The 16,359-nt window shown below is 43.1% G+C and overlaps 1 protein-coding gene and 1 long non-coding RNA gene across 2 annotated transcripts in view; one reads left to right on the top strand and one right to left on the bottom strand.

Annotated features, from left to right (window-relative positions):
- The window catches only part of LOC309541781, a 575,734-nt gene that overhangs the window by 355,042 nt on the left and 204,333 nt on the right, over positions 1–16,359 (top strand). The gene's annotated exons all lie outside the window — the stretch shown is intronic.
- Positions 1–16,359, bottom strand: part of SLC13A1 (solute carrier family 13 member 1) — a 90,763-nt gene that overhangs the window by 26,648 nt on the left and 47,756 nt on the right. The window contains exons 4-8 of the mRNA XM_082239698.1: positions 16,067–16,203; positions 7,203–7,390; positions 7,033–7,090; positions 6,887–6,944; positions 2,957–3,120 (exon numbers count right to left, since the gene is read on the bottom strand). Coding sequence (XP_082095824.1) covers positions 2,957–3,120; positions 6,887–6,944; positions 7,033–7,090; positions 7,203–7,390; positions 16,067–16,203 — 605 coding nt within the window. The remainder of the gene's footprint in view (positions 1–2,956; positions 3,121–6,886; positions 6,945–7,032; positions 7,091–7,202; positions 7,391–16,066; positions 16,204–16,359) is intronic.

Below are 16,359 nucleotides of genomic sequence, written 5' to 3'. Positions count from 1 at the left end.
CTAATTACAACTCAGAGAATGCACAACCACCTGAAAGTGAGAGGTGAGTAGTGGTGCAGCTAGGTAATTTTGGACCCTGAGACGACCCCATCTCTTCTCCAACCCTTGGGGGTGGGGAATCTCAGGATCGTGGGTTTGAGCCTCACATTGGGCAAAATATTCCTGCTTGTGTGGGCAGGGTGGTCCCTCCCCCTACCTGGCCTGACCACCTTGGCAACGCCTCCCCAGGAGAGATTGGGCAACTGGCTGAGGTAGGCGGAGACCTCCAGTGAAAGCTGGATCATAAAGAAGGCTGATCGCTGAAGAATTGATGCTTTTGAATTATGGTGCTGGAGGAGACTCTTGAGAGTCCCATGGACTGCAAGAAGATCAAACATGTCCATTCTTAAGGAAATCAGCCCTGAGTGCTCACTGGATCCTGAAGCTGAGGCTCCAATACTTTGGCCACCTCATGAGAAGAGAAGACTCCCTGGAAAAGACCCTGATGTTGGGAAAGATGGAGGGCACAAGGAGAAGGGGACGACAGAGAACGAGATGGTTGGACAGTGTTCTCGAAGCTACAAACATGAGTCTGACCAAACTGTGGGAGGCAGTGGAAGACAGAAGTGCCTGGTGTGCTCTGGTCCATGGGGTCACGAAGAGTCGGACACGACTAAACTACTAAACAACAAAAACGCTTTGGTCTGATCCAGCAAAGCAGCTCTTATGATCTCCAACAAAAACAATGGTGTTGCATGTCAGTGCCAAAATGATCCTGGAGCTGTAATCAAACCAGGGCTCGTAACAAAATGCCCATCTATAAGCAAGAAAGAGTTTTGTAGCGCAATTCCAGGCATGCTTCCTCAGAAGAAAGCCTGCACTGTTAGTTGTTCAGGGTGGAATCACATAGGTAATTAGTTGGAAATGTGTTTTCCTCTGGTATGGTTATTATTCCCTTGCCTTGCTTGTAATGAAGTTTGAAGGCTTTAATGTGTCCTTGCTTATTTGATTATATGTATGCTTTTATTTTATTTGCTTTAAAGTAACTATGATATATTCTCCTGTGTAAAATGAAGTTTAGGATGATGCAATTTTTAGCAAATTACAGGTGGCAGATAGACAATATTCCAGGCAACTAGAAATCGCTTTAACAGATTAGACATATTTGGGACGCAGAGTGAAACTGACAGAATGATCCTTGATACTGCGGTTGTTGTCAATTAGTATCAAGTGTAAAAATTGCAGTTGCCTCAGAAATAGCATGAAGTTAAACATCATATATCTTCAGCTGTGAGAAAAGTTTCTTGGGGCCAAACAGTGCCACCATCGTTTATAATTATAAAACATTTCTAAGACAGCCTCGTGATTTCAATGAGTTTGTTAAAAGGAGGGAGAGCAAACCTGCAGAATAATGTTTTTAGACATTATTTTCCTTTTTTCCATTCTGCATTTCTGGCCTGTGTGAAGTGTTCCAGCTGTAATATTGTGTCTATTTGAATGCCGTATTGTCCTGTGAGTTCATGGTGGTTGGACAAGGATCTTTGAGTCTAAATTCCCTTCCCCTCAGCTTCAGTTCACTATTTCTGCAATGGAAATAGTGCATAGTCCAGCAAAAGTTGAATACTTTAAGTTCCATTGATTTCAGCAGGAGGGATTTAAGCGTGTGTTTATGTCTCCCATTGAAATAACGATGAGCCTTAAAATTTCTGGATAGATATTGACCACTGGGACACCGAGGACAAAGACAATGGAACTGCAAAGCTTGGAATACTTTATAGAGTCTGGATGGATAGATAGTGATTGTGGTTCAGAAATTCTCTGGCCTTCAGCTTCTTTGTTTACTGCACGGTTAAAATATCATTGATTTGTAAAGTAGAAGTTGTGGTGGAGTGTTGTTGGCAGCTAAACTGCAAGAGCATCATCATGTGACTCACCTGAATATTTAGCTAATCTGTGAGAGATTTATGTGACCCAGCAGTAATAAGGTCAACTAACCTACAATGCCATCACATGGGTAGGCTCTTAAGTATATTTGGGGGACAGAGCTGGATTGGGATATAAAAACTTTATGTGGGATCATCTTAACAGATGGTCCTGGTTGTGGGCAGGCCCTCAACTCAGTTCCCCCACCTTGGCATGGGTGGAGTTATTGCCCTCACACCAGGGTGGCACCACGATTACCCAGGGCTATTGCCCAGTCAATTTAAACAGGGTGATCATGGGGGAAAGTATAAAAGCGGCTGCCGAACACCAGCCCACACTCCCTTTAATTTAGGTGTCCTCTGGCCTTGCTTTGGACTTTGGTTGGTGGCCCGTCTTGGGACGGGGACCGGGTAGGAATTTTTTCCATTTGGCAAATTGGCACTGGCCACTTGGTTTTTGCCTACCTCTTAGCAATCATCACAACTTTGTAAGGTTTGGCAGTTAGGCATTGGCTTATAGTTGAGTGGCGGAGGGGAGGTCTCCCCTCCATTGTCCAAGGGTATTCCATTAAAGGAATCTGGGGCCTGGATCTTGTCCGAAGTCCGCTTGAGGAGCTAGGGCCATGCCGGGCCTCTGGGAACACTGGGGGAGATGCAGGCGGGTTCCCCTGAAGCAGCTCCCCTTTGGGTGGTTTACCCTTACAGACTTTCTGCAAAGGGGGCAGGAGTCCGATATAGTCTTTTGCCAATGCCTAAGCCAATACTGCTCACATTCCCTGTAATCAGTAAAGTTGTGGCCAAAAAATTGTGCCCAATAACCTTAAACAAAAATTCCGTGTCTGTGTGTATTACTTTATTCTAATGAGGGTTGGCTTAAGGGTCTTGACACTCAACCCAGTTGGTATCTGTCTTGGATCTGAACTGTTTTAATGTATGTGTCAATCTTTTAAACTGTTTTTTATTATTCCCAGTTGTTGTTTGAAGTGCTTTTATAAAAGGAAGGAAGTGAAAACAGGTTTCAGATTTAGAGAAACTTGTTTTGTCTCTTTTCTTACGTGTTGAAGTGCTCAGCAAATATCAAGTTGGTTGAAGTTCCTGTGATGGTCGTCAGTCCGCCAATAGTTGACGAATAGGCAATGCACAGGCACATTACTTTACATATCATGTGGTCCCTTTTGTTTCGGTATTTTCTTCCGGTATCACTTGGTTCTGGAGTCTCCTTAAATAAGAAATGAAAAGAACAGTAAACATTTTCATTTTCGCCTAGCGACATGTGAAACCTGCCCATCTTTGTTCAGAAATTGAAGGGGCTGAGATTTTTGCAAATCTTTTTGGAGGTTTTAGAGAAAACGCATTGTAGAGCAAAGACTCTTTGAAATAACCCTTGGTGTATTTCTGACGCGTGTAGGTTTTAAAAACTTGTTATTATTGTTCCTGGTTGATGAATCAGGAAGAATAGCAAATAATACATCCTAGAGTTCAAGTTGGCAAGAACAGCTTGGCCTGCAGAAACAGAAGCAGCCTCAGCTGCTCTTTCCCCTCCTCCATATTTGCGACTTGGTAAGTTTGTGAAAACATGAGAGAGGACAGAAGAAGGGGAAGAGGCAGATGGAAGATGCTGACACTGAGCCATAATGAGCAGAGGCAAGATGGAAGGGGACTTGGTTCAGAATGCCTTGGGGATTATTGAGCTAGGAGAGAGCGAGAGTTTCTAAACTGTGCCATTTTATAAAATTCTTCTTCATCCGTAAGAACAGTCTCACTGTGGTGGGCTCCAGCACAGGTAGTGGGAAAACACTCACAGGAGATGAAAATCTGCATTCAGCATGGAAAAAGTATTCACCATAGAAGGCTTATTCTTCCCTCTCTGAGTGATGCGAGGCTGTCACCATGAGCATCTGCCATTATGTGCAGGATTTGGCTTGGGTGTAGTGATGGCATGCCAGGGCTGAATCCTACGCATGCCTGTAACTCCTCAAGATGGCCTTATTTATGAACCCATGTAGCTGGAAGTCACAGTGAAATGTCTTCCCCACCACCCCATAGACCTCATGAGAACAGGTCCAGCTTGGTTGACCTGTGGGCAGGAGGAGGGGATATCCTTTTTTAAAAAAGCCTTGAAACGTACTTTTTATCAGTGAAGCATTGACATACCTCTGCCGCATCTCAAATGCTTGGTGATGCATTCAAAAATAATAACTACATCACTCAAACTAAGACAGCTCAAATACATGCATGGTAATTGGAAGAGGCAAATTTAGCTCACTGTAGCTCAACATCTCTCTTAGCTCCGAGCTTTGGGGTCTGATATTGATATCCAAACCCATTCTACCCCATTTTTGTTTGATTTGAACGATCTCACATGGAGACTAAATTATGGAGCATCTCAAAGGGATCAAATATTTGTTAAGGTCTGTTAAAAAGTCTGTGTGATTCACAGGTTTTCACACCAGAATACTGGTAAATAGAAAGAGAAGAGAGTCATGTTTGCAGGTGGTGGGACAGGTTTGGTTGTAGCAAAATGGCGACAGACGTGTACATTTAAAAGAAAAAAATGCATTGATCTCTTAGGTAGGCACTCGTGGATGCTGTACTTTTGGTCCCCGCAGCCTGGAGTGCAGGGAGAAAAAGAGAAGGAGGAAAATGTATGGACACACAATTTTAAGACCACCATCCCCAGACTTCAACCACTAATGTCCCAGGGCTCATGCACACTTTTGTTTGATCTGCATTTTGATCACATCATGTGCCGATTAATTCATCTGGGTCCGAGAGGTTTTCTCGTCGTTCCACAGCTGTGCCTTGTGAAAATCCCACCGAACCAGAACTTATCAGATGTGCAGAGAATTCAGGGAAGGCTTTTCCTTCGCTGAGCTTCAATTCAGCAGGTAAGATTTACGCAAGGCGCAACAACGAGAGAAGCTCTCAGAGCAGGTGGAATTAATCAGGGCACAATACAATCAAAATATGGGCCCAGTGAATAATAATAATAATAATAATAGTAAATTTTATTTATATCCCGCCCTCCCCAGCCGAAGCCGGGCTCAGGGCGGCTAACAACAATCAAATAAACAAACAGTAAAATAGTTACACAATCTAAAAATATTTCAATATAAAAATTAATTAAATCAAATTGAAGGCAACCAATTAAGCAGAATTCGGTGCAGGTTGCCAGAGGAGGGAGTCAGGCTGCGCCCTCCTGAAAAGTGCGAGGAGCCCCCAGGCTAAGAACTTCAACCAAACATGGATTTCTGAGAATGAATTCATATAATTAGTTGGGTTTAGTGCAGTTCTCCTTCCCTGTCATGTCCGTTTACTGAAACGTGTCAGGGAACGACTTTTCATCCATGATGCACTTTACAGGGGGATGGCTTAGAGCCAGGGGTTAATGAAGCTGATTTGAGTCTCGAGATAAGAATTCACGAGTAATCATTACAAAGCAGAGTTACAAATTGCACCACAATTCTTGTTCCAAGACTTGCCAGCAACTTCACAGTCAGACTAGGGCCAGGGGTGAACTGAGTCCAAAGAGGAAGATCTAGGGGAAGGATCTCAGTGGGAGGGAATTGGTTTGGCATGCAGAAGATCGCAGATTCTACCCCCAGAAACTCCAGGAAGGGCGGAAGAGCTGCTTTCAGTCAGACAATACTGAGCTAGATGGACTTAGTGGTTTGCCTCAGTTTAAGGCAATATTCCCACAAGACAAGAAAGAACATGGACGCAGAAACCAGTGGAGAATATTGCAGCAGGAACCATTAGCGGGATGGATTAACAGCTGGAGATACAAGGGTAGCAGGCAGGGCTCAAGAAACCTGTCAAACCCAACAAAACCTATAGTATGACAACACCTTTCTTAGGCAGTGGCGTAGCGTGGGTTGTCAGCACCCGGGGCAAGGCAAGTAATTTGAGCCCCCTAACCCGTGGATTTGCGCCCCCTAACCCTAACCCCCAAATGTTGCGCCCGGTGCGGCTGGCCCCCCCTGCACCCCCCACGCTATGCCACTGTTCTTAGGACCAACTGAAAAGTCACAAAGTCATGAGCAAGTTCTAACATTTGCTCCTGACTTATTGGCATTTCATTTGTCCCTAATCTTCACCCTGTAGATTTTGGATTTCATCAACATGGCTAGCTGCATCCTTTCCTTTAATTTGGAGACTTCAAAAGCTCACTCACAATTTTGTATTATACCATATTGCAGATTACCCAAAAGGAAGGATACTAATAATTTTAATAAAGAAATAGTAAATGCGTAGACTTTGGGGTTTTTTGTCCAGTGGACCAACAAATGCACCTCCTTTTTAAAAAAAAGTTATTTGGAAAGCCAGCAAAACATTTCTCATAGTTGGAATTCAACTACATAAAATGGGAGATGTCTAATCAGGATTTTATAACTAAGGAACATTTTGCAGCAGTGGAGACTGTAATAAGGGGCACCCATTAGGCTATGTTTTGAAAAGTTTCCACAATCTTCTATGAGATTCTGTTTCCCTCTTGCAAGAGATCATTGTTTAAAATCATCTGGCAGCCCGACACGGACACAGGACGTAAAAAAATAAAATAAAAACAAAAGAATGAGAATCTCAGCCGGAGTAATTAAAACAAGTTATGCATCTAAATGGGCCAAAAGGGCAAACAACAATATAATATGTTGGCTGCTCAGTCTGAAATGGATCTCCACAGGGACTCTTCTTTAGCTCATCCTTCTAAAGAGAATGACCTGAAGAGAAAACCAGTTGCTGCAACCCAAAAATTGGAAGGAAGAGTAGCGCTCTTTCTCGTTTCCTCTTTCGGCTTTATGTGCTTTTCAAGGCTCAAATTAATTCTGTTGGACCTGAAAGAAGTGACCAGAGAGGGTGGTGCCCACAGCACTCTCTCCAAAATCCAAATGTGTCAATGGACCTAGAGAAATTAGTGACCCTGACCTACTAGGCTGAAATCAAACCATAATTTCAAAATTAAAATGCCACGATTGCTTATGAAATACCTTTTCCTTCTCAATCTTGCACACAGTGTGAACCGCATGAGCAGACCCGTTGCTGTATCTGGAAAAAAGAAACATGCAGTGTTTATAAGTGATCTGCTGTGCTTGAGCAAACTGATATAATATACATGATCAAAAATAAATTTTACCCATTAAATTGCTTTGTTTTCTCTTTCCAGCCAACTGCTTTGCATTCATCAATATCTTCTATTTTAAAAGAGAGAGGGAGAGAGGTGAAAAGTTGAATAGGAGGGCTTCAGTTTAGCTGGTCTTTCCCCAGGGAAGGTAAAGGTGGAAAACGTCCAACATCCCTGCGTACCATCGAGTTCCAGCGCGTGATTGGTGGCTCCATTCGCGTGAGTCATTTCCAGGCCTTCCACTTCAGCTTCAGCACTGATGATTTGCTGAGCCACTGCCTCTACGATGGGCATCACCATAGCAGCAGCGGAAGTGTTGCTAAGCCACATAGACAGGAAGGCACAGCTGATCATGAAGCCAAGGGTGAGCCTGAAAGGAGAAGCACCTCCATGTATTACTCTACAATCAGCCCTCAGCTTAAAACAAAGGAATGGTTCTTTGCCATCAGAATGAGACCGAGTTATCATCATCTTCATGAAAGAGCTTGAGTTAACACGTTTGCTACCAAATGAAATTTTCCACAACGTGGAACCACTTGAGCTCAGACATGTGCCGACCACGGCTGGCGTTTTGGTGCCTTTCAAAGATTTAACTGTGTTCTCAGGCTTCCACTGATGCTTAGTCCCTGATTAATGTTAATTTGCCCCAGATTGCTGCTGTATTATTATTGAAGAAGTTATTACTTGAAGAATATTATTTTTTGAAGAAGTTATTACTGTTTAAATGTTTTAATTCTTTTAAAATATCATCAATTCTCTTCTGATGTGCATTTCCTTGGGATGCTATATGCAAGGCGGTGTGAAAATACATACACAAATAATTCCCAGAAAATAAATCCAGACACAGCACACCTTTAGTCAACAGACTATACTGTTGCTTCAGGGGGTAAATAATATACTCCAGGCCCACCAGTTGCTGTGACACACACACACACACACACACACACACACACACGAAAGGCAGGTGAATGAGGCAGGGTTATTAAGTTCCTTGCAAAATACATGTGTTAACATTGCATTTTCAGCCACTCCAGCACCACAGGAGTCTTGTAAGGGAACATTAGAGACAACTGTTTTATCTCAAGTCAGACCACTGGTCCATCTAAGTCAGTCTTGTGTTTATAGTAGCTAGTATTGGCTCTCTAGGGTTTCAGACAGAGTATTTTCCTGGACCTGGGTGCTTCCGCATCATGTCCTTCCCTATGCTCACATGGTCAAGCTCCAGAATAACCTTCTTTGCCCTTCCGTACTCAGGAACCAGAGATTATGCACCCATCCAATTAAAATCAACAGTGGGAGGAACAACATAATAAGATGTAGAGCAGGTGTAGAGAACCTTTGGCCCTTCAGATGTTACTGAACTACAACTCTTATCTTCCTTAGCCATTGGCTGTTGGGAGTTTTAGCTTAGTAACATCTGCAGAGAGGCACCGTTACAAAGAAAATGGATGACAAGACCTCAAAGGACCAGGCCACGGAGCTCATCTTTAGGAGAGATGGTTCAATCTATTCAGACAAGAACAAAAATGGTCTTGTAAACTTTCTCTGGTAAAAATTCCCTAGATCACACCCCAACTAACTGCATAGTTATGGAGTACATTCTGGTAAAGGCAATAATTAAAACAAATTATGAAAATTTATAAAATTGTAGTTTCACCAATTGATGGTTTGTTTTTTTGCTGTGAAAAAGGCTTTTCGAAGGACAGCAGGTTGTACAATGGACTCCTCTCGTATATTTTGACACTCTGGGACCAGGGCTGTGTCTTCATGATTTATGATGTGTAAAATGTATGGCTACTTGGACAAGTCTTATTAGAACATCCTAAATTAGTTCAGTGCATCAGATTCCCAATTAGCTTGCTGGCTCAAAGTCCTTCCAGGTAAGCTGATGTTTTCTTCTCTAACCAACAGTTTATCTCCACACAGGTAGGCACTGAAAAACAGTTGCACGGAACCTGCACTCTCAGTTTCCAATTGTATGTGTGACAGCAGTACACTGCTAAATGGGGATACTCCCCAAACCAGTGCCCTGATTCATTCTTTTGCAATAGTCACTCCACATGTGCAACTTGGAACTATACTTTCACTGACTCCATGTTCTTGCTGTGTAACAGGGTAGGGAATCTGTAGCCTTCATAAGATGCTGGAGTTCCATGATCGCTAACCAGCATGGCCAATGACTAGGATTTATGGTTGTTGTATCCCAGTGACGCTGTGGGTTAAACCACAGAGCCTAGGACTTGCCGATCAGAAGGTCGGCGGTTCGAATCCCACGACGGGGTGAGCTCCTGTTGCTCGGTCCCAGCTCCTGCCAACCTAGCAGTTCGAAAGCATGTCAAAGTGCAAGTAGATAAATAGGTACCACTCCTGCGGGAAGGTAAACGGTGTTTCTGTGTGCTGCTCTGGTTCGCCAGAAGCAGCTTAGTCATGCTGGCCACATGACCCGGAAGCTGTACGCCGGCTCCCTCGGCCAATAAAGCGAGATGAGTGCCGCAACCCTAGAGTCGGTCACAACCGGACCTAATGGTCCCTTTACCTTTTTAGCCCAGTATAAGTTTCTCTTTCTATTTTGTTTTCCTTCTGCCTGCTCTCTGCTGCTTCAGCTTCTCTCCTCCTTGCACCCCCATCCAAGCAAACCTTTTGTGGAAAGATTCTCCAGCCATTTCTATTTTATTTTTAGGCTGCTTCTCTGGGCAAACTTCCAAAACAACAAAAGAAAATGAGCATCATTTTAAAACTTTAAACAATCACTACACACACACACACACACACACACACACACCTGGAAACAGCAAAACTCAGACCGGTACCCATCTAATAAACATCAATCTTGGAAGGGGTGTGTGGATGGTCTTCAGGGCCAGCGCAAAAATCTGCAATGTAGAAATTTCACACTGGTCCAGTGGAAGAGAATTCCATCACCATGGGGCCACCAAAGAGGAGGCTCTCCACCTTATTATCTAGGGGGTGAACATACCAGGAGAGACTCAAGTGGATGTTAAAGGGATCAGCTATCTTCAGCAATGCTATTAGGTCTTCTGGATAGATTAGTATCCGTTCCTCTTTCCTCACCAAGATTTCACTGCCAATTCCGTTCTGCTGCCATGTGCCCCAAACCATTCCAAATGGGATACTCATTTCTTTGACGCTGCCAACTTGGTAACCTTGCATACTTCATTGAAGTTGCTCCCACAGCACAGTGCTGGAGATGGCGAAAAATGATTTGGTCAAACTTTAACTTGTGAAAGCACAACCTTGTCTACGTAAGAAACGACTATGAGGTAGATGCATCACCTACACCATTTTCACATCGTAACAAGTGGTCCCAGAATGGATAATTTTTACAAAGATTGCAGAGACCTTTGGAATCAGTGTGGATGGAAAGCACTGCATAAATGTTAATGATTACTTAAGGTAAGGGCAAGCTCCTTGAAAAATGCAAAATGACTTTACAAGTTATTTGGGTGGCACAACCCACATCCTGGCTGATGAAATCTCGCCTCCTCTGAAATAAAGCTGCTTGCTCCTACATTATAGGGGCACCAAATTGTGATCAGGTTACATTTCGGTTCTGGATAATTTCTGCCTATTATGCCTACCTCTTATTAAATGGATGATAGTCATTATTGCAAAAGGCTCTAGATGAGCCCAATTGAAGGAGTTTATTTATTTTAAGGTCAGACTAAACATAGACTATTAATGGTAATTCTGAAGTTCTGAATGTGATGGTCAAAATGTCCTGCAAATAAATTTGAGGCACTTTCAATCCTCCTACAAAAACTTTGGTCTGGAACAAAGCTCTCAGCCTTTTGCCAGTTTAGCAAAATCTTGCCAGAGGCAACATCCTTGCTTCTTCCAGGAACGGGGGAGAAATCCAACCCGTTCGCTTCTCCAAATGATGTATTTATCCAGCCAAACAATTCATACTTCTTTGTTTTTTAGCAAAAAAATAAATTTTAAAAGCCACTTAGAGACCTAAATGATGTGAAAAGCGGGGTATATTATTAATAACTAAAAATTTATATTATCAGGGGACATGGCAAAAATGCAGAAATTAGGCAAAATTGCATACAAAAAAGTATGTATGGGGGGCATACAAAAAGCCATACTTTAAATATAATACAAACTCATCGTGTAAACTGAACTTAAGATTTGAAAAGTGAGAAACACAAAGGTGCTGAAATTGGCAGATCACCTGTCCATGCTTCTTCCACTTTCGGGATAAGGTTATGAAATCCAGTCCTTCCTGGGATTTGTAATTTCTAGAACTAGGCAAAGGCAACTTTGCAAATTCTAATAGGTATCTGGATATGACCGGATTTCGTAAGCAAGGATAGGGGATGTAAACATCTCGTAAGAAGGCAAATTCCGTACTTCTCCTCCCCTTCTCTTTTGAGGGGGGAAATACACTACTGCTGTGTGTATGTAACAAAAGAATGAAGGCAAGGATGATTTACAGCAGTGGAATGTGATGCTGTGATGCTGAGATGCTGAGTGGAGTCAGGGTGAGTAAGAGGTGGAGAAAGTCAAAGAATGACAGTCGAAGAGGAGGAGTTTGGATTTGATATCCCATTTTATCACTACCCTAAGGAGTCTCAAAGCGGCTAACAATCTCCTTTCCATTCCTCCCCTACAACAAATGCTCTGTGAGGTGAGTGGGGCTGAGAGACTTCAGAGAAGTGTGACTGGCCCAAGGTCACCCAGCAGCTGCATGTGGAGGAGCGGAGACGTGAACCCGGTTCCCCAGATTACGAGACTACCGCTCTTAACCACTACACCACACTGGCTCCCCAGACTTTGCATAAAGAGAGGAGTGAGTGGATAGGAAGGAGAGAGGAGAAAAGACTGGTGGGTCAGGATAACTGCTGAAGAGGGAAGTCAGTGTGCTTTGTTTTGTCAGGGATGAGGAACCCGTGGCCCGCCAGGTATTGCTGGACTCCAACTCCCATCAGCCCCATCCAGAATGGCCAAAGATCAGGGATGATGGGAACTGTAGTTCAGCTACATCTACCTGCTCTGCATCCCTGGGCAAATGTGTTAAACTGAAGCATTATTTATTATTTTGCGTGCAGCAATGCCTTGTTCTGTGTTATTTCCCCTACACACATAAAATGGGGGATTCTAGGAAGCCATTTCTCATTGCATATGCTGGTTTGGGCTTTTTGAAAGCAGAGTCCTGCTTGTCTCTGCCATTCAATAGATGATGGTAGTAGGGCATTTGTGGGGGAGTGACCTCAGTGACCTTTAGGGGCCAGGGCCTTGAACAGGAACCTGGTAACCTCACCAAATATAGGAATGAACTTGTTGGCTGTAGTGGAATGGGAGATTCTAATAAACTGATTTTTATTTTTTTTAAAAAGGTGGGGAGGGGGAGGGACAGAAACTGCCTGCAGAGAAGAAAAAGAATTTTTCAAAAAAGGGGAAATAAAGGAACTGCTTTATTGCAATCTCTTTTTGATAGCAAACAATTTATAAACCAGCATTCAAATGATCATTATGTACCCAAGAGTGTAAAATTATTCCCAATAGATTTGGGGGTTGAAAACTGACTGATGATCCCTGTTCTAAAGCGGATTCCAAAAGACTATTTCACCTCAGTTTCCCTTCATCTACTCTGCCTACAACCATTTGAAATCCATGCAGATGGCTTCATTTATCACTAGGAAAGGTTTCAGTATTGTTGGCCCAGGTAAGCTGGATGTAAATTCTGAGCAGAACTGGGCTAAGACATCTACAAGGTCTGAGACATTTCCCTCAAAATCTCTTGCTATTTCACAAATGAGAAGGAGGCTGCCCTCTTGGAGCACATGCCATTATGATGTGACTCTGCAGGGAATTTTTGGGTGCACATCTCAGATTACTTGCTGCTTTAATGACACTATGACATGAAATGACATAACCCGGCTGAACAGACACAGCAGCCTTCCTCTGCCTGTGATATTGTTTGGCAATAAAAACCGATGTGCACCAGCCAGCATAAACAATGGTTTAGAATTATGAGAGTTGGAGCCCCATAACAGGAAGAGCACCTGGTTTGGGACAGCAGCTATAAAGAGCGAAAAACAATCATCTCAGAAAGTGATAGAAAACACTTTCTTATCTTAACTTGACATATTATCTGTCAAGATAATATTGCTGTTTCAGTGCAACTGAGATAACACCCAGCTCAAAGGGTACTTTTGGGGGGTCAAAAATTACCTGTAGGAGGAATTTACATGGAGCCACTAGCTTATTTAACATCAGCATTGCATATTTTGCATGCCATTAAACATCATGCAGATGTTAAATTAATGGAATGGCTGTTTGACTTGCTTCTTGGTTCAAGTCTGAAGCAACTCTTGAGTGCCGTTGCTTATTTTAGGGTTCCAGTATTCTTAACATTAAGGGATGCGGGTGGCATTGTGGGTTAAACCACAGAGCCTAGGGCTTGCTGATCAGAAGGTCAGCGGTTTGAATCCCCGTGATGGGGTGAGCTCCCGTTGCTCGGTCCCAGCTCCTGCCAACCTAGCAGTTCGAAAGCACGTCAAAGTGCAAGTAGATAAATAGGTACTGCTCCGGCGGAAAGGTAAATGGCAGTAAAGCGAGATGAGCGCCACAACCCCAGAGTAGTCCGCTACTAACAGTCAGGGGTCCCTTAACCTTTACCTATTCTTAACATTGTGTCATAGGAGAATGTCACCAAGTGAAACTAACTGCACCACCATTTCAGGAAAAGCTTCACCTGCTAAACTGTTGTCTGCCACAAAAGTGGCTTTGCAAGCGGTGAAGATAACAAACATTCTCAGTCTTTATTTTCCCTTTTAAGCCAAATGGCAACAGTGGCCTGCCTGATGAAGTAGTAATAAGGATAATTATTTTGCTGTTCTTGTTTTTTAAAAACAAAAACAGTGTTTGCGTATTAAAGTACAATATATTATTACAGGAGACCAGGTGACCACTGGGTGGCAGGCAGGCATGCTTACAAAATTCTCCCCATCCAAATTTCTTTCTGGTTTCTGGGTTTCTGAATCATCTGGTCTAGTTTGCAAGCCACACCAATGCCTAAGGAAGCTGCCATCTTCTATTTTTATTTTCAGGCTCCATAGAGGCCACTGCAAATGCTTAGCCTGCCACAGTTTTAATTTGTTTCTGTTGGTTCTTTAATCTTCTTAATTCTCACCCTACCCACCACTTGTGCATATTGCTAACACAGTGAAAAGGGGTACTCATCCATTGGATTGCTTGCACAGATCAGTAAGAAAGACGGGAAAGTGATGGGAACAAATGGGGGGGGGAATTAAAGCTTCAGCAAACTATGCCCTTTCCAGAATTAATTTTAGAAAATGCCCATGTTAAATCAGAGGAAAGAATGAGCAAACCCATAAGAGAGCAGCCTGGAACCAAGGTAATCCACTCATCATTTGATGGGCATGTTCAGTTGCAGAGACAAAATCTGGAGCAACCGTCAACACCCTCCTTACAGCACTGTTGACATCTTGCTGTGGGCTTAGAAAACACACACACACTGTGAAATCAGCCTTGATCTGTTCATGGGCTGGGCTTTTCCCTGGCTTTCCTCTGCCCTCCCTGCATTTTGTGAAACCAGCCAGACTATCGATGAAGAGGTTAGGTAAGCTATATTTGTGGATTCCATATTTACGGAACGGATGGCTTCATCATCTCTTTCCCATCTCCTATCTTAGCTTTCTAGTTACTCCTAATGGCCAGGTTTGGCTCTTTGGCGCCTTACGATCATGATGAGATCTTATTAGGTGAAGAAATAATGATACTCCAAACCAAAACTGTGATCAGTCTTGCAGGCAGGGATGTACACACAAGCATGGTCCTCAGGGTCTCCAAGGTTCACTGAGGTTTCCCACTTCACCCATTCTGCTTTCCCTAACTGTGCTAATTTACCAACATCAAGTGAGAAACTGACAACTCCTTGCTTCCCCTATCACAGCAGCATCTGACAATTCAAGAAACAGAAAGCCTGCAATGCTGGCAAACTGCTTTTGGTCCTGCTGATTGGATTGACAGGGGCTACCTGACCCCTTACGAACAATAAAAAGGAGCACAACATGATATTTCATTTCTCCTGTCTTCTCGTTTGTAACAGCTGTCAGCAATATTTTGGGGGGTGGAGGGGGTGGGCTTAGTCTTCCTATCTGTCTGCAATAAAACTGCTTACCACTACCTCAGCTTTGGATGGAATACTAACGATGAGATAATGTATGAAAGATCTCTCAGTTGCTTAATACCAGTCATTAAGAAGTATGAGTCAGAGCTGTTCACAAATTCATCTGCTATTTTGTTCTGAGCCGTGCGCCACTATTGCCAATAACAGAAGTGTTTCGTGTAAAACTCGTCTTCTCATCCCAACGATATGTATAATTCAATTTTGGCAAAAGGCTGGCCTTAGCAAATCTCTTTAGCAGCCAAATAAAACTGTAATTATGGCTTGTAAATGGCAGTGGTGTAGCATGGGTTGCCAGTGCCTGGGGCAAGGGTTAGGGTTCCTGTAGTTCCTGTCAGGGCCGGGCTGCAGTGATGGAGGTGGGGAAGGGTCTTCCCAGCAGTGAGAGAAAAGCTGGGGATGGGAGACCAGTGGTGGCCATTTATTTTATTGTTATTGTTTATTTCATGAAATTTTTACACTGCTTGATTGGTTTAAAAAACACACCCTCAAAGCAGTTTATTTTTCTTTTGAAATTTTGCACACACACCCAAAGTTTTGCACCTGGGGAAACAGCCCCTCTACTCCTCCCACACACACACCATATACTTTGTGATACTTTGCACACAAACCCGCCCAACTTGCCCAAAAGTTGCTACTTGAATTGTTGTGCTCCAATCACAATTACATAGCACTGAAAATTCCAACAGGTGAAGCTTCTGTTATTGCCAGAGAGCTACAGTGCTGGGGAGAGTAGCATCTGCGGAATTTCTTCTTATTGTGCAGTTTTATAAAGGATAGGTGAAGAAAAGAGCTGGCAAGTCTACTTGCACAACAGAGCCAAAGGGGTTTTCAGTGTATATCAGTTTCTTTTGTCAGTATGCTACATACCATGCAGGGTTAACACCCACCAGCATCACCATTTTCAAGGCAATTCTCTTGTGCAAATTCCATTTCTCTATTGACGTTGCCAAACAAATCACTCCCGTTAACAGCAGATGAAAATCTTTGAAATAAGCCGATGCCACCTAAAAGCAAAATTCATTTTGTTTAGCTAAATGTGCGCTATTTAGCTACCATGATTCCATCTCAGGAAAATAATGAGCTGGACAATTTGTGGAGGAAAATCGAAACGAATGAAGCCACCTAGATGTATAAAGAGAAACAACAGGGACTTCAATCCT

The sequence above is a fragment of the Podarcis vaucheri genome (assembly GCF_965113315.1).
Source record: "Podarcis vaucheri genome assembly, chromosome: 10".
NCBI lineage: Eukaryota > Metazoa > Chordata > Lepidosauria > Squamata > Lacertidae > Podarcis > Podarcis vaucheri.
This window is presented reverse-complemented; position numbering and strand designations above follow the sequence as displayed.